Genomic DNA, 26,176 nt, shown 5'->3' with positions numbered 1-26,176 from the left:
AACTAAATCCGTCCAATAAAATAATGGCAATATGTTTGTCTCATCACTTTTAATAACAGCATATTTCTACAGATGCCATTTTCCACCGATGTACAGCAGTCATATAGGGAGAAAACCATCAAAGAGACAATGATACCAATTTATCAACTGACAGAAGCCTCTGTACACCACTAACAAATGCAGCACGACATCTTTGCTTTTCAGTCAAGGGTGGGACTCCTGCCTGTTGTTGACTATAAAAACTCTTGCTCTGTTATCATTTTTGCGCTCTCCACCAACTCATATACAGCAACTAGAACCTTGTTCTCTGGGGGTTGTTGAAAGTAATTCTGGGAAACAGGAAATTACTAACGAAGTAGAAGAAAACAAGGCAGGTTGAAGGAAAGCAGGTAACCCAGAAAAGTAAATTACAATGCTCAATCACAAAAAACTAAAATAAAATAAAACCTCCACAGATTGATGATACCAAACAGTGTGAGATCATGGAAGGTTGAGATTTTCATTTAAAAGAAAGGAAGTCTGGAGCACACAGCTGTGTGCCCTCCAAGAACTTCTGGCACGGCTGTAATTCCACAAAACTTAGTTCTCATCCTGAGTGTGAGAGCGTGCCAGAAAATGGGTGAATTCCTGTAGCAAACCGGCAATTTTTCACTGCTTCCAAAAGGAAGCGACCTTATTCTTCTCCTTCCTCTGTGTGACCACTAAGTTTTCAATAAGAGCCCTTTCAGAAAAATGAACTGGGAGAATGTAAACATGGAGGTGATGGATGACATTTTCCGAAGCTTTGTTTTGCAATTAGTTGTGGTTCAAGTGCTCCAAGGCCCTTCAACAACTTTCGGACATTTTTTCTTTGATGACAAAGACCTCCTGCTGTGGAGTTTCCGGATTAGTTTTGTCCAGCTACACACAGGTAAAAAAAAAGAGTCTCCCCAAATAGTTTGTGTAGCTCCCTTTCTCACCATGATCAAAGTGCCAAAATACATGTTTTAATAAAGACTGTGCTGGGAGCCAATATCACTGGCTGGTTTATAAGTGAAAACTTTCGATAAGTTATACATTTCTGAAATAAGCTTTAGTTATGAGAAGTGGGCAAGAGGATTAAAGTTGAGATAATAGTAATAATTCTACTGAGAAAATGTTAAAATGAACATACATGACAGTGGCATGCAAACACTGCAGGATACTCCTGAGAGATATGCAGTATGTGCCCACAGTAAAAGCAGAAGTCAACATACACATGTTTCACATTTTATCACACAAGTCTGACATGCAGTGACGTGAAGTCACTGTTGCGATGACTTGTTTGCTTGTAGCCATGAGTCATGTTTGATGTATGGAAAGAGCAGTAGCAGAATTAATGCTTAGTGTTATACTGTACTATTTACAAGATGGGAAAATTATTTTTTTTGTTTTCAGTATTGCTAAGAAAACTGTAAAATAAAGCAACCAATAAAAGCTAAGAGGCAGGCAGCAAGAAAAAAACAGCTGACATATTGAAATCAAAGGAAATGTTAAAAACAAGGGGTTAACATATGATGCAATTGAACATTTTAATCCTTAAATATTTTAATCCAGAATAAATGACGCTACTGGGGTTTAAGTATCTAGCACATTCCTGTCTGTCTACAGAGGATGAAGAAGGACACAGTGAGAACAGCCAATGGCACTGAGGAGAGAGGTCACACGTGCCATGATGAATTACAGTAGCAGGAGTTGTCTTGGCTGCTTGTTATTTAATGAGCCCTCTTAGGGGAGTACACTGCGACAGCACAAAAGGACACATCAACGCTACATCAATTCTCATCTGCTCTTTACAGTGTCTGTAGTGTGCTGCTTGTTTTGGATCTAATTGTGTGCTCTCATAATCGAGTACAGCTCGCCTAATCTTTAAATGACAAAAGCTAATTATGTATTTTATAGTTGCACTCTAATCAAATCACAACACTTAGGACTGGAAAATCACTGACACATATTACAGGAATTATCAAGGACGGCATTATTTTAGTTCACATCATTATTAAAATTACCTCACACAGAAAATATGAAATACTTAATTGGCCTGAATCAATCACTATGTTGGTCATATTGGTGAGATGGCATACTGACGGCTTACAACGATTCCAAGTCCAAACAGTTACTCCAAAACATACAGTATGCAATGCAATATTAGACTGCATATCTTTCTACAAATATATGTTTGGATTCACATGGATTAGCTATATACAGTTGTAGAATATGGCTGTCGATCAGAATCAGAATCAGAAATACTTTCTTGATCCCCGAGGGGAAACTCTTTAGTTGGAAAAAGTAAGACGACGAGACGGAGCAACGGCAACAGGCAGCATGCACGTTGGCGCATGCGCACCAAGCTTGTGTATAAATAAATAAACTAGAGAGTGGAGGTCTTCACCTGTCCACTTAGTTCTGAGGAACTGAGACCCGACCCGGGACCCAGATCAGACCGGGTCCAAATTCTACTCAGTCTAATCGGGTCAGCTTGTTTTACTGCCATGGGTCTTGTATGATCCGAATGGATCCGAGTGTAGTCAGTATCAGCTCTGATAATGTGATATGTCATAATCTCTGCACAGGAAAAAATATTTTAGGAAATCAGTAGCCATTTTAAAAAATGTTAAATGACATTTATTCTTTGGAATTTGATTCATCGATGTTAAACTGGTTCTGTCCATCGCCCAATTGGCTGCAGAATGTTAGACTGTTGGTGCAGCAGGTGGAAATGGGACTTTAATTTATTTCTATGAATTTATCTTTGAAGCTAATTTATCAACAAGTTATTTTTGGAATTGGTTTCTTTCTTTACATTTGTTCTTAGGTTATTAGGGTCTGTTCGGGTTGACTGCATTTTGGATCAGGTCTAATTATCCTCGGGTCTATTCAGGTTGGGTCTGACTGTGCTCAGGTCCCCATCGGATCAGGTCTCTCTTTTTAAAAAATGAATTAATGCACGTCAGGTTCGGGTAGGTTTTCCTTCTGTTTCGGATCGGGCCAAAAATGTTGGACCTCTAAAGACCTCTACTAGAGACATTATGAGTAGGAGGGAGTTCAGAATATAAGCACAAGGTTGAGAAGGGTGATACTTAATATTCAGTCAAAGGCGGTGGAGTAAATAAACATTTTAACCTGGTTTTAAAGGTAGTCTCAAGTCTTCTGAGAGTTTGTTCCATCTATAGGAAGCATAACAATTAAATGTGCTTATCAGACTCCTGATGACCTGAGAGGCAAAGTGAGTTCATATAGTCTGGGATGTATTTTGGTCCTAAACGGAATCCTAAATCCTGCATCCTAAATGGATGCAATGCATTTGGATCCTAGACGTAGCATTTTAAATGAGCTAAAGTTGTCTGGTAGCTTTTTTGGGAGAGACCTGAAACCTAAAATAGTCAGAAGTGTTAGAAATAAAAGCAAGAACAAATCATCCCTAGACATGAATCCAAGATAGACCAAGATGACACTAAGGATTCTTATCTATGAGACTGTAGTTGCTTAACAGAGCTAGGTAAATTTGTATCATTTGCATAGTTAGGATTTCATTGATGTCATTTTATAATTTGCCCTGATGGAAAATTGTAGAGTTAAAACACAACAGACTCAAGGATTGAGCCTTGGGTAACTCCACTTGTACAGAGGACCTGAACCACTTTAAGGCTGTGTCAGAAAGGCTATACCAATTTTCCACTATGTCAGTAATATTGTATGGTAAATCATGTCGAGGGCGGCACTAAGATCTAATAAGATTAGGACTAATGTTGGTAGATCTGGTTTCAGGTACTATGCACCTTTTTAAATGGAATGAACTGCAAACTGCCCTCAAACTAGTCTTACTAGTCTCCCTCTGAGATTTTAAAGCTTTATTATCTGAAGTTCTCAATGATTCTTGTAACTGTTTTAATTAATTCCTTGTTTATTGTGTAGTTGCGTTGATTCTTTTTGTTGTTTATGTTCTTGTGAATGTTCTTGTTCTCAGGTCTCTCTTGGAAAAGAGATCTTAATCTCAATGAGACTCCCTGATAAAATAAAGATTAAATAAGACCTAAAAATAAAAATACAACCTTAACAAGACTGGTTTCAGTACTGTGGAAGAGCTATTTTTTTGGCCACTTTGATCATTTTCTGTGGGTTTATCACTATGAGCAACTCCTTTCACATTGTCACATTGTTTTCATATTGTCATTTGATACATTGTTATAAAAATACCGACAATGGCCTTTTTTTAAGAAATTGCTTATACTTAGGTGCAATACGTTTAGATCATTCTTTCCTGCAGACTCTTGTTTGAAAGCCTTGCACCTTCTTGCTCACAATGTCCCTGCTGTATTTCAAATTCAAATGCTTTGAGTAAAATTATTATATTAAAAAAAATCTGAAAATAAATTGTAATAGTGATAATAGACATTAAATGTAGCATGCAGCTGTTTGTAATTTGTGAAATTCCAAACTCAGAATTTATGATGACAGAGTGCACATGGCACCTTCATATTTACCAGTGATGTTTTTCCAAAGAATATTGTACCACAGAAACAGAGAAAATAAAGGAAAGGCACACATAAATAAAGAAATAACTGATTAATTAGAAGAAGTTAAAAATGTGCTTTTATTACACACAAAACATAATCTGGTCAAAGCTGCAGCATCTGAAATAGCTGTCCATCTGTTGTAGCCTAACTTTTTGATTTAAGCAGATAAAGCAGGTATACACATGATTATAATTTCATGCAGCCAATGTTTTTACGATGCCTGAACTCTTAAATATCTAATTTATCTAATTTATTCTCACATAAACCACAAAACCAACTGTAGTGACACTGGCTAACTTCCACACAGAGATGACGTGAGATAAGAACAAATGAAAAACAGCCTCTCCCAAAATCTGTCATAAGCTAGCACTGAGTTACATATAATTGGAGGTGTGACCACTACATAATTCTCTTTCCTGACTATAACTGCTAAAAACACGTAAAAAGCTGCCTGGTTATCGACATTGTGTTACAGGGAAATGCCAACTTTCTCTCTATGGATTACAAGTGTGGTCTTACTGGAATTTACTGTATGTGTTTGCCAGAGACCTAGTGTGTGAAGTGAGACCCATGAGTGCAGGCCCACGCCATACACCCACAGCTCAATGGGTAGTGAGAAGAAAAAGCTAGGCTAATGGACAAACAGATGAATAGACATTTGAATCAATGGATAGATGAAGAGTTGGATGGTGTTTATGACTGTAGTTTTAGTTATGCAACCATTTAAAAGCAGCAGAAATAACATTATTGGTTAAGCATCAAAGGACACAGTCAGAAAACCACAATCTTATGGAATGTAAGTTAAATAAATTTAAATATTAAGAGTACAATTTTCATTTTTACCTTTGGGGGAGAATCGACTGGGAACTGCTCAAATCACTACAACTCCAGTTTTAAATGGAATGCTATTTATGTTTATAATACACCTTATAACATGTTCAATGTCAGCCTGACCTGAATAGTGTACTGAGAAAGGGGAATGTCACCTGTCTTCATTGGAAAGGCAAGGAGGCCGGTGGAGCTTTGACAGTCAGTAGAAGCACATTTATGTCCCTTTGTGAGAGTTTCTGTGGGGGTACCTGTGTTGTAGTTGGGCTAACAGTAGTGTGTGTGTCTTTGGGAAGTGCCAGTACATAGCCCCAGCCATAAATAAATCGATATTTTTATATGCATCAAATGACAATGTGAAAACAATGTGAAAGGAGTTGCTCGTAGTGATGAACCTACAGAGAATTATCACCTGAATCAACAGCTCTCCTCGGCTTTACCAAGCTTTATAGTGAGTTTCAGCTCATTGTTTAGCTGTCCAACCCACCACTTTACTGTTTTGGTTCACTCTCACCACACTGATATCGTTTTTTTTTTTCGGCCACAGCAGGCGGCAATGTTGATAATCAATTAATTGTTTAAGTGAATTATCAAGCAAAGATGCCAACATTCTCTGGTTCCAGCTTCTCAAATGTGAAGATTTGCTGCTTTTCTCTTTGCTACATCCTTCTAAATAAAATATCTGTGGGTTGTATACTGTTGGTCTGACAAAATAAGGATCTCTATACCGTAGGCTCTGGAAACTCTTATGTTTTATAGACTAAACAATTAATCAAAAAAATAATAAAAAATAAGGCTCTACTTTAGAACTCCCCTAAATGTCAGCAAACCATAACCATCTAAGGTACAGTGCATCATGCAAGTACATGTAGTTAGAAAATGTTATTTTGTCAAGTGGAATAGGTTTCAGTCTTGACCCGATTTCTCCTTGATAATATCACTGGTCTTCTCTGTAGGTAAATAAATGTACAGGTGAGAAGTGGCCACCAATACACTGACAAATATTCTACACACCCCATGCCTGTCGGCTGTAGGCATGAGGAGTTAGTGAGCCTGTTCAACCTACTGGGATATTCATATACGGTCAGCCCTGCCCTGCCTGGGGCCATCTGCTGCCCTCCCTCTAATCCAGGGGCTTGTCACTGGTGATTATCCAGCCACTCTGTCACTCTCTCTCTCCCTCTACCATTATATATTTCTGGTTTATTATGTTGATACTAGTGTTAAAGCATGGCATGGTGTGCTCTTTCAGCCTGAACTCCTTTGTATGGATTTTTGATGCCTACAAATCCTCCTATGCTTCCTCTCGCTATCTCTGTCTCTCTCCCTTCTTCCTTCATTATATATTTCAGGCCTATTATGCTGATGTTAGGGCTTGAATGAGGAGTGCTCACTCATGCTTTTTTCTTTTCTATGCATTTTTAAGTCCACAATTTAACCAGCTTTTCAAATTTCTATACCTTTTCATATGGTATAAGTACGGTATAAGGCATAAGTATTTCTTGGCAAAAAAATACTTGCAGATCAATTTCAGCAGCAGGTTCAAGAATAAAAAACATACTGTCTGCCTGAACAGCCTGAATGCAAAATAGGTCAATATTATAAGTAACTGACTGATTTACTACCCACTTGACTTTTAATATCTGTTTGAAATCTTTCTCTCTCGAACTGTGTGATTACTAAGTACTGCCTGTCAGTGTGAAGGTTAGCTCTTTGGAGAGGAATGGGTAACAGATATGGCAATAGATAGGATTAACAAGTGAAAATTACAACTGTAGGTAACACTGTGATATCTTGCACTGCCAATGTACCTTGTGTTTACATGTAAAAATCAGTATTTTGTTTTCCATCCATATGTCAGTCGGTCCACCATTTGGTCCAGGCTTAACTATTGTATGGAGCACCATGAAATTTTGAATAGATATTCATGGTGTCCAGAGGATGAATCCTAATGACTTTTGTGATCCCCAGACTGTTCCTTGAGTGCCACCATGAGGTTGACATTTGTGGTTTTGAGAGAAATTATCTCAACAACTATTGGATGGATTGCCATGAAATTTGGTACAAATTTGATACAAAGACATTCATGTTCCCCTCAGGATGAATTGTAACAATTTTGGTGAATCTTAACTTTTCATATAGTGCTAACTTCTGGTCAAAATTGCTTTTTAGTCTAATACTTTGGTTCATGACCAAATACTTGCAAAACTAATGACATTTACATCAGCCTCAGCTGTACTTTAGTGCTGATTAGCACATTTTAGCATGCTAACTGATTGGTTGGCTGATATCCTAAGCAGAACACCTGCTAAACATCAGCATCAGCATTGTCATTGTGAGTATGTTAGCATGTTGACATTAGCATTTAGCTCAAAGCACAGCTGTGCAGCCTCACAGAGCTGCTAGCATGGCTGTAGACTCTAGATTAAGTTTTGATAATTATTGATCTTTAGTCACTTTACTTCTGCATTGTTTTTATTGTGCAGTCAAACTAAACTAAAAGCAAAGCACAACATGCACAAGTCAGAAGACACATAGGTCAACATTATTCCACAGACCAACACCATCAAATCAGGGATTGGCAAACACTGTCACAAACAATTACCTAAAGCCACTGTCCTGTCACTGTTGCTTAGGGTACTCTAAGGAATTACTGCACCATTTTTACTCAACAAACCAAGAACACATGGTCCAAAAACAAGCAGAAAGTCATTCAGAAATGGGGTCAAAACTGCAGCACTACAATGTGAATTATAATAACAAGTAATGTGGTTATATAAGAGTCAAACTGGCAGCAGCTCAATATTTTAAAGTAATGTCATAATATGAGAGATCAAGATTTAATAGATTTGATATATTCCTTAACCACACAGATTATAGCAGTCTGTGTTTACAGTTCATCACATGATCTAATGATGAATTAATCTTTTTGCCTCACAACGCTTTTCATAGCATTCAGTTCTACATCAGCTTACCCACTAGACAGCAAAGCAAGAACACCCAAAGTACCGTGAAACGAGAAGCTTTTATGTTTAAAAAAGACTCTGTAAAATATGCCCATGACTATCCCACAGCTGAGCAAAAACAATTGATGGCCAGTGGGAGAGATGAAGGATTAACGACAGGGCTGCTGGATGGACGGAAGGATATTTACTCCTGAGCCTCCTCCATCTCTACGGCTTTATTAGAGTAGCATCGGAGGAGGCAGCACAGCTTCTAAATGTCACTGCTTTCTTCAATGATGTCGTTATTCCTCTCAGCCCACTGAGGCCGCCGCGCTGCCTCTCATGGGAGTAAAGGGTCTGTTTTGAATACCACTCAATGACCACGAAAAGTGCTAGGTTTCCCCAAGATGGGCACAGGATTTGTTTGTGTCTCTACTTGTGGCTGAGCACAGAAGTTCTCGTTTGTGAAGAGTCGCCGTAGGGACGTGACCGTTAAAAAAAAACACAAGCCCGCTCTTTATTTTAAGGCATGGCTAGGAAAATCCAGGAGGGGACATGAATGAAAACGACAACTACTCTCAAAGAGCTCTTGAGCAAGGCACCTAACATTCACCTTTTAGCCAACTGAAGTAGATTAGTAGACATCGTAGGTTTTTACACAGACGTGTCCAGGTGTAAGTATGACTAAATATGAATTGTAAAGCTGCTAAAATTGAGCGCAGACACTCAGGAAAATTTACTGGGAGTAAAAAAAAAAGTATTTCAGACTTTTCTATCATATACTAATCTTTTTACAGCAGCACGTGTCACTTTGATATACCAGGTCAAGGCTGATAATCGGAGAAAAAACATCCCTACATAACATAAACCTATCACTGATCTGCTTACTCACGCCATGACCATGCACAAAGTACACTGGTAGTGTAGCTGATTGACATAGCGCCACATCTACAAAATATGTTATGAGCCATTTGAATATGGTGGAATAAGGCAGAATCCTCTTATGTCACTCTAAATAAAGTTTTTTTGGATGAAGTGTAATCTCTAATCCTGCCATCCCTCCTATATCAGTAATAGCCAGGTTTTAGTGTAAGCTCTGCCATTTAGATTAAACAAACTCTGGCATCTCTTTGGCATCTTTCTCCACTGGATGGATTGGCTATTTCAAAAACGCAGCAGTCTGGAGTGGAGAGTGGTGGGGTAATATCTCTAAAGCCACAAAACAGATCAATCTGGGTCAAATGTAACGTATTGTGCTGCAAATGCTTTTAAAATCAAGTGCAATGTCATGATACGCTGTTGGCTAGTTCTGTATCATTTCTGCTAGGGTTACACTGAACCGCAGACCACTGGAGCTTGAGCCACACTCATTCTTTTTCCACTGAGACAAAAAGCAACTTTGAAAAATAGCTTCCTTCCCCTTTTAGAAAGATGCTGAGGCCACATGGCTACGGCTGTAGCCGAGAAAGACTCCACAAGCTGCTGAGTGCTTATGGTTGTAGGGCCAGACACACACAACAGACACAATTATCCTCCATTTTCACTCCAACTGAACTAAAAATTAAAACAAAAACACAGGCGTACTGAATTAAAATAAAACCCATTGGCATACTGTGTAATGAAAAATGAAAATCCCAAGGAAATTGTCTTAATTTATATGCATGGTCTAAATTTGTTGCCTGTTGCTAAGGAATTTAAACAGTGGCTGGCCAATTACCTACAAGGCTCTTGTTTGCCCTCAGGTGCTATGCTAATTAGGGTCATAGAGGGTCACGTTGTAATGTACTCGCTAAAATGAGGCAGGAATCTCCAAGGGATATTCTCATTTGGGATGATGCCAGTCACATTCCTGCTGATATCAAAGCTACAGCTACTCAGCCAGACATGTGTTTGTTTCTGGCTCAATTCACGACAACAGTCAGACATAATACAGGTACGCAGGTATTAGCACATGGCTATTTAAAGCAGGATTTTCAGGGCCTACAGAGACAGCAGATTCTAATTTAAACCTGGGAGTGAGGACGGTGCTTAGGTCAGTTGAGGACATGAATCAATCAAGTATGCAGACAAAAAAAAACATTTATAGAATGAGAAATTGTAAATGAGAACATTTAGCCAAAGTCATTGCACATAAAATGAAATGCAAAACTAACCAATCCTCAGATTTCTCATGTGGTTCTTTAACAGAAAATAAGGCAAGAGAAGCAACTTTACACTCAATTAGTCCGAGGCACCTGCAAGAGATCAATACTGCACTTTTGTTTCTAGCTATCTCAAGGCTCTACTTTGGAACTCAGATAGTCTTGTGTTCAGTTTGGCTGAAGGCGTTTCGCCATATTAATGACCTTGGCTTGCTGTATTGAACTTGTGAACCCGTCACACCCGCTCTCCCTCAATTTCCTGGATGGCCTCTTCAGTGGGTCCGCCATAATAGCAGGTGATTGTGGGAGCGCTACTAACAACCCTCAGCACGGGTGACATCCTTCACTGCCAGTACTTCTCTGAAGGGAGGAATGTATTCGGCTAACAATGGCCTGTCAGCACTAGTCGCCCTGTCCCTGTGCATTGAAAGGTGGCATCAGCGGGACACGGTGACACACAGCATTGCGTTCAGACGCTGAAAGCTGCAATGGTCCTCATTGTATGATACTGTGTAGAACTAAAACTCCATTGTTTCTTGACTGGTCATTAGAGATGCGGGCTGACAAATGCACAGAAGTACATGCACAAACACACTTAAATACAGACACATGCACATACGGATTCACAATGGTGTGATTAAATGATGTAAAATGATCTCATTAGCTCATCTGATAAAACTAAACAAAAAAAATATCTGCCAAGAATATTTTTTATCATGTATTATTTTTAGATTTAAAAATCTTACTCACTCAAGTTTGTGATTCATGATTTGGTTAGTCAACCATCCAGGAAGCAATTAAACTAAAGTTAAAATGCCACTGTTTTGTGCAGAGCATTTAACAGGTGGCCAATCAGAATCCTGTGTCATACAGAGCCATTGGTTTGCTTTTATTTGTCTAAACTTTGTCAAGTCTCAAAAGTTTTCAAAATGTTACCTGCCAGTGTGGAGGCTTTTTATCAGCACTTGCGTGTTAACGGCAGGCGCAGCATGCACTCATAGAAAAACACACACATGCATGGTAAATCTGTAAGTAAATTGGAGCATTTAGTTGGATAGGCCGTGCATGACTCAGGTGACTTAACACAGCAGAGAGACACGTGCTGAGAAGTGTGACTTGAACCGATGAGGCCACACTGTAGGTGAAATGGGATTGGCTTGATCAGAGACCAGAGGCGACTCCTGCGTAATCTGAATGATAGATAATCTGGATCCCAGAAGAGATTATGATCCTGCATTCAGGGAGGGTGGGAGTTGATAAACATCACCTGATCAGATCAGGATGTCAAACCAGACCGATAAATGATTTGGCACCTGTCGATGCAAGCCTCAACATATTGAAAAGACAATAACGATGTTGATTTTCTTTGCAAAGTTATCCTTCTTTGTCTGTGGTTTGATGTATTTTAAGATCCACTTAAAAATTATCATGTATGACTTACAGTCAGGCATACAGAGAATGCCAAGATATCAAGATGTTACAGTATGTGTTTGCTTGAATACACCATCAACTACTCTACCACCTGTAATTGCTCTGTCCTCAGGCAGACATGTGAGGTCTTGACAGCTCAAACCTGGCAACCCTGTCGCTCCAACAACAAAGTCTAATGAAGCACACACACAGTACCAGAATGGGAAAGATGCACCTGCTGTGTGTGTGTGTGTGTGTGTGTGTGTGTGTATGAGTGCGTGTATGTGCCTCTGCATGTGTGGCACTTAGCAGTTCTCATGACATGAATATGCAGGATGCAGAAAATTGTTAGATCCATTGTCTTCCTGGTATGGAGACTTATGCCTCCTTACCATTGGCAACTAATAAGGTTGCTGTGGAATTTCAGCATATATTACTGTTGCATTCATTGAGAAGAGCTGTGGATCTTAAAACATAAATGCAAAATATAGCATGAGTGCCAGACAGGGAAACAGAGCGATAGAGATGCAGAGGAAGAAGTGCATAGGGAGTGCACAGTTGAGAGGAAGCGACAAGAAGAAAAATGGTGTGAAAATAGCAGCTGAGAGGGAGACAAACTCCCTGCAATCTCTCAAAGGCCCTAGAAAAACTGTGGCAAGCCATTATCACCATCATCATCACCACCACCACCGTCCTCATGGTGGCTATAATCACGCTCGTTTTTTCACCAGTTATCCTCACTGCCACCTTCAGAAATATCACTTGCCATGTCTGGCGGAGCCTGTTGTCTCGATCTGCCTCATTTGAATAGAATTCTCAGAGCAAAAAAATGCGCTGAACTGTCTCACCTTCCAAAACAGATACATCATATTTTCATAGAAGGCAATAAAAGCAGTGCAGGCCCAATTCCCCACAGTTTCGAAGACAGGGGCTGTATTTCAGCTAGACTCATCAATATGCAAAACATCAGAGCATTGCTTGCCACAAGAATATTCCCTCCACTGCACACTCTGCAAATGTGCACAAACATCATCACATTTTGTGTTTTTTTTTTAAAACAAGCTTCGATTGGCAAGAAAAAGTATGCAAATCTTGTGCAAACATAATCACATTTTGATGAAAAGCACTGGGATTCAAACCCCTAAATTGCCCTATGCGATTTTAATACTCTGCAGGCAATTGTCAAACCAAAGAGGCACAGAAAAAAGACTCCAGGGCTGAAATCAATGCGCTACCTTTTATTTGGGAAGAAGTGAACAAACTCCAAGCACTGGATTACATTTCAAAGCACAGAGCCTAGAGCTTTCCAGTTGAGGAGCATGTATAGTGTGGGAGAAAGGTGCTGTAGCGTGGGAGAGAGGCGTAATCACGATGACCTACAGTAGGGTAGATGTAGGTTAAGTTAGTCCCTCTCTCTGCCTGCAGTGCTCACTCTGCCTTTCTCTTTCTCAAGTCTGTTCCCTGGGCTGTCTTTCCTGGGTTGTTAAATCCCTGCTCCTTTAATCTCCTTACGCAGCTACATCCTCTTTAAAGATGCAGAACCACAGGAGAGACGTGGGATACGTCAACTAGGGACTGGTGCTGGGCAAGGCGGGGCAGGACGAGTGGAGTGGGGGTGTTTGAGTTAGGGTTAGAAAGAGAAGTTGTACTGGGATTGAGAAAATATAGTTAAAATGTGTTTCTGTAAGAGAAGAAGAGAAGCACATGCTTTAACCTCCTGAGCTCTTCTGTCTAATTGAGGATTAAATCAAGTCATTTAATTTATGCCTTAAAGGACTTCCTAAATGTTTTTTAAAAAGACTGCAGAGAGTAATTTTCTCAGTGTCCATTAGAAATCATCATGGTAGTAATCACAGCTCACTGCAACATCTGTACTCCAGAACCTTAAATTAATGCATCCATGTTTGGTAGTGGGCTTCCCATGCATGTCCACAGTGATACTATAATTCAATGGATCCCACTGTGACACCAACTGACTCCATATGATTCTTTCTCTGATAGACAGTTTAACTACATTCAGTGCAGAACACAAGCACGTGCAAAGATAAGAAATACTGTAACCGCCCATCAATCTAAGCATCTACTACATGTATGAATTTGTGAAACACACACACACAACCCACTCATTCAATGCTGATGTCGTATCAATACCATCAAAAACCGCTCCGCTTCCCTCACCAAGCACTATTGTGCGCCAATGTCTATCAATCTTCCACATGCTATAACGCACAGCAGCAACATTTCAATAATGGTGCATCACCTGAGACTCAGGAAGATGAAAGTAATCCATTCAAAAATGGATCACGGTTGTCCTGCGTGCCACATGCTATTCAGTGCGATGAGACAACTCTACTTTAGATTTCTGGGTCATCTTTCAAGTGTACGTATCTTTGAAGTTCAGCAGCATAGAGTCGTATACCTCAAATAACAAATTTATGAGACAACCAAAGTGTGTCATCTGGAAGCATAGTAGACCTGTGCAAGTTAATTAAGCTTGAGAATGTGTGTTTCTGTACTACATTCAAGAACCTTTTATTTTCACAAAAGAAAGGCAACACTGTCGGATGCACTGATTTTAAATGTTCTCTAAAATCTAAAAGTTATCACACACATTTTCCATAAATAATAAAAACACACACATGATTAGATCTGAAAACACACACATGATTAGATCTGAAAACACACACGATTAGATCTGACTGTTTGTTGCTACTGAGTGTGGGAGGTCACATACCGTAGCAGCACCAACAGCACACACTAGTTCACCACCTACTATCATAAACACTCCATATGTTAAACAAGGGATCAAATATAATCTCTAATTAGTGGTTTAGCAGTACCTGTTTCCCAGAAGTAGACCGACTTCCCGTCATCTGTCTGTGTGTGAGCCTTCCAGAAACCACAGAACAGCAGCAATGTCACCAAAGGGTACCAGCTCCCCTCTGTCCTTATTCGGAGGGTCCCTGCTGCACCCCTCCACCCTAGCCCCATGGTCCGCCACAGGATAAAAGTAAATCCACTCAGCTCAGAAGGTCAGCGAAAGGCAGTGTATAAAAAAAACAAACACGCTAGTCCAAAAGGCAACAAGAAGTGAAGTGTGCTTCAGTTTGAGAGAGTGAGGGTGTGAGTAAGTGTATGTGAGTGTAAGAGAGGGAGAAATAATGAGGTGTGTGTGTGGTGTGTTATCAGTCCTGCAGGAGTTGAGGTCCAGTACTTGGTCTTGTGAAGGACAGAAAGAGTAGTTTTCTCCTTTTTTTCCCCCGTTTTGCTCCCAACTTGGCAGGATGGTCCCAGAGGGAGGCTGTCAGTGACGGGGACTGAGCTGCAGATGGATGGCGCGGTCTTCCTCCTCCATCGTATCCGCTTCCACTGTTGCCGTTGCTGCCTCTGTCCTCTGGCTGTGGAGCAGTGACAGTGGGCGAGTGTCTGCAGTGTTGTTCGCTTCCCTCCCTCTTGCTTGCTCTCTCTCACTCTCTCTCTTCGTCTCCTATTCGCTCACTCATTTGCTCTTCTTCCTGTGCCACCATGCTCTCACTCCCTCTTTTTCTACTCCTGGCTTTTTTCTATTTTTCTCTCCTACCCTCATCTTCTCTTGTCTCTCTCATTTTCCCTTTATTATTACACTCTCTGCATCTCTAACATACTCCTTCTCACTTTTCCCTCCTCTATCTCCCCTTTCCTCTCTAGTTTTTCTTTCACCCGCCTAGGGCATGAGTACGGATACTCCCCCTCCTTTTCCTCCTCCTCCACTCGTCCTCCACTTGCAGTGCTGGGAAGGCAACTGGAGACCAGCAGTGCTCACACTGGTCTCAGAAGCTCCCATAAGCACTGCTTCCAGGATCAGAGAGGCAGAGAGACAAGCAGGACTTAATGCAGAGAGCGAGAGAAAGTGGAGGAGGGGGGTCGATGGGGGAAGCAAGGAGGAGCAAAACACTAACGCAGAAAGGGAGAGAGCACGAGAAAGAGATGAGGGAGAGGGGGTGTTTATGCATGTGAGAAACGGGTGTGAAAATGAAATTATGGAACAGAAGAAGTGAAAATGAGGACTTACAGTAATAGTTTAATATAAAAAAATCACAAAAATCTATGTATAAAAACTGTGCCATTTTCTATTACCGATTCTGAAAACAAAATTGTGAGCCAACCTGTAGCAGGTATGTTGATAGAAATTAGTAGACAGAATTGGACATACCAGCATGTAGGCTGTTTATCTATTTGCGTCTAGATGCGTCAGCATCTTTGATCTACAGTACTACATTGATTTCAAAATCCTGTGGTGGGCATTTCATATCATAGTGGTTTGTTTTGAAAAAAGAGAAAGAAAAAAGAACTGAGTATTTTGAGTGCCACCACTAGGAACTTCACTAACAACAATTTCAGGAAAAGAAATCTTAGTACACTGCTTGACTGACATGCGATTTTTTTAATAGAGCGTAAATAAAGTGTAAATATGTAATTGGATATCACAGGTTACCACTTTAAAGAAGGTCAGTAAAAGTCTGGATTGCTGCTTTAAAGGATCAGGCTGCCATTATAATTTTCTTACCTCTGTGGTACAGAAAAATGGATCACAAATATCCAGTTGAATTTTTTTAAAAGGGCAAGTCATTTCCTAAAACAGCTGGGCACTGTATTTTTTAGCAAATGTTACTCAAACAAGAGTAAATTGTGTGCTTGTTGGGGACTATTTTCTGTGTTAATATAAATTTGGTGCACTAGTGAGTATTTATAAGTGGGATGGACTCAAAATAAAGTACGGCGCCCATGTTTACCATAATGAATGAACATGTCGCTAAGTGCAACAGTGTGGCTCATTGATGTGTTTAATTGTTTTGGACAACACTGGAGGTCTATCGCACAGAGGAATAAGATATATCAGGTGTGACTACACAGGCAATACCTGTTGGTACAATAATTGGTACAAATCAATCAATCAATCAATACCTGTTGATTTGGTCTTTTGATGGGATTTATTATGAAAAATGAAAAATATAGAATATTGCCAGCCTTAGCTTTTAAAGTAATGGCAATGTTCAGGTAATGTTTGGTATAATGCATCAAACAAGATTACAACAACTGTGTGAAGAACCAACATATCATCAGTAAGCTGAGAGTGACGCTAAATGGCATAGTATGTGGATGAGATTGCCTTTAAATCTAAGCAGACAACCTTTAATCAAAGAGATAGCTAGATTAGAGGGGTTAGGGCGGGCAATGCAGGTGGAATTAATTTGCTTGAATTTAATGTCCCTGTGCTGTCTCAACTGTTCTGCCTGCACTCCTGACAGAGTAGCCAGGCTAAGGTTGTGTCGGGACATCTGACTGGCAGGTTTTGAGTTTGGCAGAGTTAGCCTGTCATACCTAGTTTCAGCTTGCCTTTAGTTAGGAGAAGCCAGTTGAAGGGATGCACAAAACTGAAGGAAGCCAACTCTTGTGTTATTTATTGGAATTTGCTTTTTGCAGTATATCAGAGGAGGAATATTGAATTGGAATAGACATAAAAATTAAGTGCCTACCAGCAAGACTTAATTCTAAAGCCAATGTCCCTTAAGCTGCAGTTCTTCTAATGGCAGCTAAATGCTGGCTTAAAACAAACAAACTTGTATCTATCAAAGTGACTGGATGAACAACAAACATCTGTCTTGTCACACAATGCATTTTTTTCCACAGGAAATTGGCATATTAATGGCTAATTTCACTTCTTTGCGTGTGCATCTTGGTACAATGTAGAAAATCATTGTTTCATCCCACTCATGCATGGTGGTTGCTGCTTGCTCGTCCAAATTCTGCTAGACTTTAAAATTCCCCTTTAGAAACCTATAGTAACATCACTGTCAACATTGTGTCCATATTGTTCGGCACAAGGCAAGTGTGCACGCTGGTGACACCATCAATAGCAAGAAATCATCATCAGGGAGCTGTACACAGCACAGAGTGTACAACTCGGACAGTCTGTGATGGTTCGTGTAACAGATTGCATTTTCCACTTAGCAGCGATGAACATAAAAGTATTGGCTATTCATATTCTTACTGGTATAAGCCTTTCTGGGAAAGCTTATTCTAGGAGGCACTAACCAAGTTTTGCATCTCACATTCAGCAGAAGCAGTGCAGATAACATCCTGGTCATGGAGCAGTGAACCAGTTCTTGCAAGTATACTTAAGTTTTATCTTACTTATCTATATGTGTTTTGTGGACTTATGACCGTGTGACCCAGTGGTGTCTTATGTGGGCGCTTTGCTCCAAGCTCTCACGTCCTTGTTTAACTGCAGCAAAGCTGTGTCCATATTCTTGCATTTAAAGCGTGTTTTCTTTGGGTTTTGGACCCTGCCAACGTAGTGTCTGGTCACAGATTCAGTTTGTAGATTTTCATGGACAGAATAACAAGGCACAGGCAAGGAGTAGAAACTACACATTTTAGTGACCAAATTTTCACAACTCCTCGCTTTTTGCCAGTGGTGTGATTATGTTGCCTTCACCGAACTTTGACCTCCAGAGCGCACTGGGCAGCACCACGAAATCTGAGGAAATGGTGAATGCTGTTTGGTTTGATTGGGAGTGAATTGCTACTCCAAGTAAAGGAGTATCTCAGGGTCTTGTTCACAAATGAGCGTAAGATGGAGCGTGATATTGACAGACTGATTGGTGCAGAATCTGCCATGAAGTGAAATGATGCAGCCATCGTACAAGACTGTCAAGGTGAAGAGAGAGCCAGGGAAAGGTAAGGCTCTGAAATTGGCAGCTGTTTTATGTTCCTACCCTCATCTCTGACCAGCTCTACAATGACTAAAATAATGAATTAATGGATACAAGGGGCTAAAATGAGTTTCCTTTGCAGGGTATCTGGGCTTAGGGGACAGGGTAAGGTCCTCGGATATCCAGAAGATGCTTGGAATAGAATGGCTGCTGTTTCAAATTGAAAAAAGGCTTCACTTCCCTGTGGAAGTATTCCAGGCACACCCATCCTTGAGAGTACCCAGAGCAGTCCCTCCCATTGGATGGAATATATATAATATATACTTGCACAAACTCCTAAGGATCACCTAAGAAGAGCTGGGAAGTGGCTGGGGAGAAGGACATTTCAGCTAACTTGCTTAGCCTGCTGCCACAATGGCTGTGTTGCCCCTATTTTTGCCGACCTCGCCTTACATTAATGAGGCTTCTCCCTGAAGCTGTGCAGTTATTTGAAAATAATACACACCCTGCGGGCAATCAAAATTGGGTATTATTTGTGGAAGTGGTACAGAAATTATATCAAAGTTATGAAAGGCAAAAAGATATTGGAAGAGACCATAACTGATGATATTATGCGTATAACTTGTGATTTAGACTGAGAAAACAGTCATCCCTATACTTGCTTGACTAGAGGATGTATGCACACTGGGGACACATGTTCACGTTATTATATGCACAGAAAACTTCTGTCAACAGACCAACTCAACTGCTTTCAGTTAAAGAATCAAAACTTTGATCCTGTATGCAGTATAAAGTGCAGTGACTTTCTTTGTACTTACTTTAAACACCTAAAAAGTCCTTAATCCTTCCGTCAGTCTATATGACTTGACAGCGTAACAATAACATTAAAGTGTCAGATAATGACGTAGTGTCTGGATGTAGTGTCTGGATGTCACTGTCTTTGCCATTAAATGTCCACTGTGAGCAGTGCACTGGATTCAGTCAGATAGACAGACGAAAATAGATAAGATGGAGCAGATGTGGGTGGAACTGGCAAGATGAAAAGTCAACACCAGCCACCACCTGAATACTGGCAGGCTAATCTTTATCAGTAGATGACAAGTGAGGCTCCTCTACAAATCGGCTTTGCTACTTATATAATTACCAACTAAGCATCTTTCAGTCAAAAAATCTAATTTGTTAAATAGTGAAAGGAGCAGCAACTATCTCCAATGGACCAAAAAACTGCTCTTAGAAAAGAGTTACATACAGTATGAAGACAGCAGCCTAGCAGTGTGACAACACCTACACTGATCTGTATCAAAACACAATCAACACTTAGCACCAGTGAGCTGGCAAGAACGGCTGTTAAATGAAATTTTAATGAATGTCAGACCATTATCTGGATGCCGACTTGAAGTGAAACATGCGTTTAAAAAATGATGAAGCTCCCCATTCATCAACATTGGTTGTCATTTTTTTTTTTTTTAATGATTGACTTAAATTCAAAAAACGCATTGTGTGTCCTCAGGCCCCCCCCCCCCCGTAGGGGAACTGAAGAGAGAAGGCACTCGGGAGCGCACATAAACGTCATCCTTTGGATTTTTGTGAAAAAAGATGTCCCGAGTCCTTTACATAGAAATCAGTCCACAGCCTGTTATAGGCAAATGAGAAAGTCAGGGAAGGTCTCATTTTTTAAATTACGTTACGAACCATTCACACATTGGCAATACATTGACATCACAATGATGTCAATGTGATGTGGAAACTTAAAGCCTTCAGCGCACATACACTGAAAATTAACTTTACATTGAAGTAGGCAACATCTTGTGTCCAGCAGTTAAAATTTTTTAAATACATTTTTTTTTGCATATTAGTAGATTATGGACTTTTCAATGAAGGAGAGGGCTGTACTCCAAATAATTCACTTATCAATCAGATATGATATTTTATCAGTTTCATCACTAATTATACACTACTCTGCTCTAGACTAATCAGTTCATGTACAACATACTATATGTTCCTTTTCTTGAGTGATTTTCTGATCCAAACTTATTTTTATAAACTTAGCTAATTATTCAGCACAAATACAACTTTCTACATACATGACAGTGATAATGGATAATATTTTTTGTGACATGATTGGAATGAAGGTTCATATGGAACAATTACCTTAAATCCATACATGTTAATAATTTAAATTGTTGGCAATGCAGTACACTACAACCAATTCATACGGTGTTAATGTTAATGCTGAGGCTTTTTTGCTGCTGTTTCTAAAAATTAAAAATCTACCATCTGATACTGTTGTGCTTTGAAAATGCCAAGGTGGCTTGTTCAAATCACTTATTCAGGAACAATTATTTGATTATCAAAATAGTTAGCGTTTAACAAATAAAAGCCCACATTTGTAGTTAATTAAAACCTCATTTTGTGATTATGTTGTTTCTAAAATTAAAAATCCACCATTTGATAAATCTGACACTGTTGCACTTTGAAAATGATTGATGGCAAGAAATGACAACAAATTATAGTCCTTTTAAAATGACAGCAGATGAAAGGGAAATCCCTTGGTTGTCAAAATTTTAAGACTTTTAAAGATTGAGTCTTTGTTGTCTTAGAGATGTCATGAGTTGACATTAGAGATATTAATATCACCTCATGACAAGTTTTCTATAATAGGTGAGCTTTTTGGAACTGATGATGAAAGCTGATTCTCAGGCTGGAGAGCTTGAAGGTTACTGGTTTTAATACAAATACTCTGCAAATGTGCAGATGATTGACAACAGAACATTATTATTGTGAATTTGGGGGTGTTTACATGCAGACAGGATATAGTTATTCTCTAACAAAAAATGTATTCAGGTTATGCAAATAAGTCTTCCTGCTGCTGAGAACAGTTTACAGAATTGTCCTGTCTGTCACTGGTGTTTCATCTACAGACTCAACAGGTGCGAAAAAGAGCCACGAAATGAGCAAAAAAACCAAAGGGCACAGAAAATGGTGTTTCTAAAAGTATAGTAATTACTGCTCATCTCCATGTTTTTGCTGACACTGACTATGATGGGCTCATAATGCTGTGCTAAGCAAGTACTTAGATTTCTGGTAAGCCATTTAATCTTTTTTATTGTTATTATATTTGAGTCAGAATGGTGTATCACAAGAGGGGGAGGAGAAAGAGGAGGTGCAGCTGATCACAATGAAAAGGTATGCAGCAATACAATTAGTTTTTTTCCACTCCCCTTTGACAGGTGTTTTATGTGGTGGTTCTTCAAAAGGTGACCTTTCTTTTTTACCTCCTTGACCTGATGATGGAGCTAGATGAAAAGCCAGGGGATCACCAAAGTTATTAGAATGCATCCTGATCCGAATGCATCAAAATTTTAATGGCAATCCATCCAACAGTTGTATATTTAACTAAAAGCCCAAAATGTTAACCTCCTGGTGGCCATCCTATAGTTGTAGAGATATTTCAGTTTTCACCAAACTGATGGAGCCCAGCCTGCTAAAAATATTCAGTTTAGTATCATATGAAAATGAAAAGCAGCAAATCCTCTTATTTGAGCAGCTAGAGTGTTTGGCATTTTGTCATGAAAATTACAGAAACAATATTTCGATTATCAAAATAGTAGGTGATTCATTTTCTGTCAACTAATTGATTAATTGACCGATTGTTTCAGCCCTATCAATAACAATAAGTCTTAATAGGAGCAACACTGGACAGGTTACTTGGCACAAACCAGTGTTGTATCATACATGTTGTTCTAAAAAAGAATTTATAAAAAATGAAAATGTGTTAATCAATTTTTGCCAACTTCATGTGTAGAAAGTAAAAAACAAGATCAGCAAGAACACCATCACCGCCACTCATTTTATGCTGGAGTAAGCAAAGTATCTTCATTGTTATAATAACAGTTTATCCCACAAAATAAATGTGGCATTTATACTCCCTGACCCAAAAACCAAGGTAAGTACATGAGAAACCAGGTTAAGAACAGATTTCTCTGTGCATGTAAGCACAGCCACTGACGTCAACAGAATTCTGACAACAATGAAACTCAAAAAATGCTTTGAGATGGTCACTTAGCCAAAATATTACTTACATTGCACCATGGATGTTTTGCACTTCAGGTGTGAAGGATCTACAGTGTCACATGTAACAAACCTGTCATGCTCATGTGTGCCTGTCTGAATGAGTGCCACACATGTTTGAAGTCTATTGTACTGGATGAGAGACTGGCTGCGAGCCCTCCACCAGGTGAAACTGCCGTATTCTGCTCTATTGATTAGGGCTGTAGAAGGGGATTGATGACCGAAGTCATCACAGTAATCTCACAGAAGGCCAAACACCATTTCAAGGTAAAATGACCATAATCACTTTGTTGGAAAAAACAACAACAATACAACCTGTTTATCACACGACAAATAGAGGTACTTTGCAGGTTGAAATGTCCTGTGACAAGATGACGAATACCAGACCTCTCAGAAAAAAAACTACATTTGTGGAATTAGCAGAGCGTTCTTGACTGACGGCAGTGTAATTAAAATGTGGACAAGCAGACGCAGAACAACATTATCATTCATTTGGAGTCGTGTTTCTGGCCACCCGACGAATGTAAGTTCAATATTCAGTCTCTTTTATCTCTGTTTTGGTCCCCACTAACTCATGAGGGAAATATCTGGCTCTTTAGCTGCTAAATGAACACTAGCTGCTATGTTCACTAGCTAGTCGCTAATTGTGTCTGTCTGCCATTTGGTGCTGAGCAGGTAGGGTACAGTGGGTTTTTAGAGCTTTTTTGCTGAAACAGCTGCCTGTTGCAGCCGAAAATGATGCTATGAGAGCGGTGAGAGTGAACCATGACGGTAAAGTTGTGGGCCGGACAGCTAAGCAATGAACTGAAACTCACTATAAAGCTCAGTTAAGCAGAGGGGAGCTGCAGATTCAGGTGATAATTCTCTGAAGGTTCATCAGTACGAGTGACCCCTTTCACTCATTGTCACACTGTTTTAAGTTGTCATTTGATTGATTGTTATTATAAAAACATTGATTAAAGCCGCTTTAAGCATATACATTTAAGGATAAATTGTTGATGCTCTAGGCAAATAGTAAGCAGTCACCTTATGGAACTGTACAAGATACATTACAGTAATTATTCTTATCATTATTGTTATTATTATTTTTATGTATTCCAGTTGAGGGTTGATTTCCTGTGGGTGACAGCATGACTCACAAAGCAAAGGACAACAACAGTGACATCAATGCTCAAGTCAAACAGACAGCAGCCCAGGACTCCCATGAAACTGGGTCTCAAGAGAATGACTCATGCGGTGGAGAGGGGACACAATGCAACAACAGCACTTTGAATTGTCAAGTTAAAACATACCCTTACACTTGTGCCTTATGGAATTGGTGACCATCATCCAGTGTATACAGCAGGGCATGAATGCACCTCTTGTGACACAATGAGATCAGTGTGCTTCACCCCAGTGTAGCAGAGAATAGAGCACTGGGATGTACACATACAGATTCCCCATCCTCTCAACTTTGTTTGTTTGAGCTGATTTACTTTGTACAGGCATACGACACTGAAGTGAAGCTATACAAACACAATCATGAAATACAATAACGAAAAGAGTTTATATCACATACCACCTCTGGCAGTGTGCTGCACACCACCAATGTATTCTCCCCCTTCATGAAAGTTGCTGCAATATGATTAACAGCTGAATGAGCTTGTCTCTCTTGGCAAGTTTAAACTAATGAATTTTATGATATGCAATAAAAAACTGTCTTTGCTTTGTTTACTCACGATTTAATAGGTTTGTGAATCTGCTGGTTTGGTAGACAACTAGTGCATATATTCAGTATTATAAGATTTGATTTTGTTCTCTTTATTATGTGAGTTTGGTTGTGTTTATACTACTCTGAGGTTGTCCATGATGAGAGTCATGAAGTCGGTGTACAGATTTACAGTCACGTCCCCGAGTGATAAGATGGTTACCTCAGTGCAACTTGCAAAGAGAAAGACTTTCTTGCGTGTTACCATTTAACAACAGGCCAAAATTCAGGACAATGGTTGTGGTGCTGATTGGGCCTTGATAATTTTATTTCTTCTCATCAGATTCGCTCGACTGGCAGTCTTTTTGAGAGGACTAAGGACTAAGCTGTCATCTAAACACAAAGAATATGGTGGTAACATGAATCAGATGGCAGGGTAGACAGCCAGCTCAATGTGGTAACCCTCAACATGTTGTGAGGGTGTACACTAAAGGCTGACATTTTTTTGGGAATCCTTTGGGTCACGGGATTGAATAAACGCTATTTTCTGATTATTTTTTTAAATCGGGAACGGGATTGGGACGGGACAGGAATTTTTTTTTTACTCTGTCATGGGATTGGGACGGGACAGTAGTATTTTTGTGAGAGTGGGATGGGACAGGAGTAAAAACCCACTCCTGTGTCACCCTCTAGTGTACACTAGGAATGCCAGTTACAAGACTCACTTTGATGCCTACAAATATATAAGTGATAGGGTGATTTGGAGCTTCTTGTGTATTCCAGAGGAGATAGGGATGTAGAGTGAGTTAGAGGCTGTTCAAAAATCTCTGTCTAAGATGTGGCTGTTTGGAGCTGTAGCCAAATTGTGCTTGGTGTCTGTCCTATTGGTAAAAAGAGTCACCAGATGTTGTTGAAAAGGAGATTGTCAAGATGGAAAGGAGATTTAGAAGCCTCAGACTAAGGAAGAGAGTGGACAAATATCTTATAGCATATATGTATTTCACTCAGCCAACTCAGATTATTATGTGAACGAAGGATATGTATCGAGTTATTTGGCACGTAGGCGCCGATCTCGTCACTCCCCACAAAGATGCACCACGATTGGCCCCAGGGGATCTTCGATTCAGAGCCTACAGGTGGAAGCTGGGATACAGGTGGGGCATATAAAATACTACATAAACAGTAGCAGCAATGGCAGGAATAGCAGGAAGTGATTTACAACAAAGTTTTGCTTGACCCTAAACAGCACATGTTCAGCATTGTAAATAAAGAACTGAGCTGAAATCTAACGTTACTAATATTTATTGTTGGTTTAATGCCCTTTGTTTTCTTATTTCTTTTGAATATACAACCAACTACAGTATCTGACCTTTTAAGTAAACTTTAACGGTTTCCAATAAAGTATGCTTGGTGAGAAGTCCATATTATGTTCTAGAAAGCATGAAAAGAATTACGCAGATAGCTGTCCAGCAAAGCCACCCAATGCTGACACTATTTGAAGCATTGTCTATGTTCCTGTTAAAATAAGATGTGAAGCTTTGCTGACTGTAATCAGAAATGTGCCTGCCACCATAAGACTACTCACCCAGAGCTTATTTAACAGGAAAACCATCTGGTCTTCAATGAGAATTGTGAGGTACTGAGAGGAAGCTATAATCCTTCTCTTGGGTGTGTAGACAAAGGTTTGTGCTACTGCTCTAGATCTCAGATTCAAACCACGCAGGCTGACAAACAACAACTGAACACAGTAATTTCAGAACCCATACAATAGTGACTTAATTTAAGGATTGTTGGAAGTGAGTGCTTCACAGCAACATCACTTGTAAGTCATTCAGGCTGCCTGGAGCTCTGTTGCCAACATGAT

The 26,176-nt window shown here is 39.7% G+C and overlaps 1 protein-coding gene across 2 annotated transcripts in view; it reads right to left on the bottom strand.

Annotated features, from left to right (window-relative positions):
- Positions 1–15,700, bottom strand: part of LOC122881673 (thrombospondin type-1 domain-containing protein 7A) — a 144,327-nt gene extending 128,627 nt beyond the window's left edge. For both annotated transcript variants that reach the window (XM_044208173.1, XM_044208175.1), the window contains exon 1: positions 14,700–15,700. In XM_044208173.1, the coding sequence (XP_044064108.1) occupies positions 14,700–14,850 (151 nt within the window). In that variant the 5' untranslated portion in view covers positions 14,851–15,700. The remainder of the gene's footprint in view (positions 1–14,699) is intronic.
- Positions 15,701–26,176: the final 10,476 nt, after the last annotated feature.

This window comes from Siniperca chuatsi, linkage group LG9 (genome assembly GCF_020085105.1).
Source record: "Siniperca chuatsi isolate FFG_IHB_CAS linkage group LG9, ASM2008510v1, whole genome shotgun sequence".
Lineage (NCBI taxonomy): Eukaryota > Metazoa > Chordata > Actinopteri > Centrarchiformes > Sinipercidae > Siniperca > Siniperca chuatsi.
The sequence above is the reverse complement of the archived record's forward strand: the minus strand, read 5'-3'. Positions and strand labels throughout refer to the sequence as shown.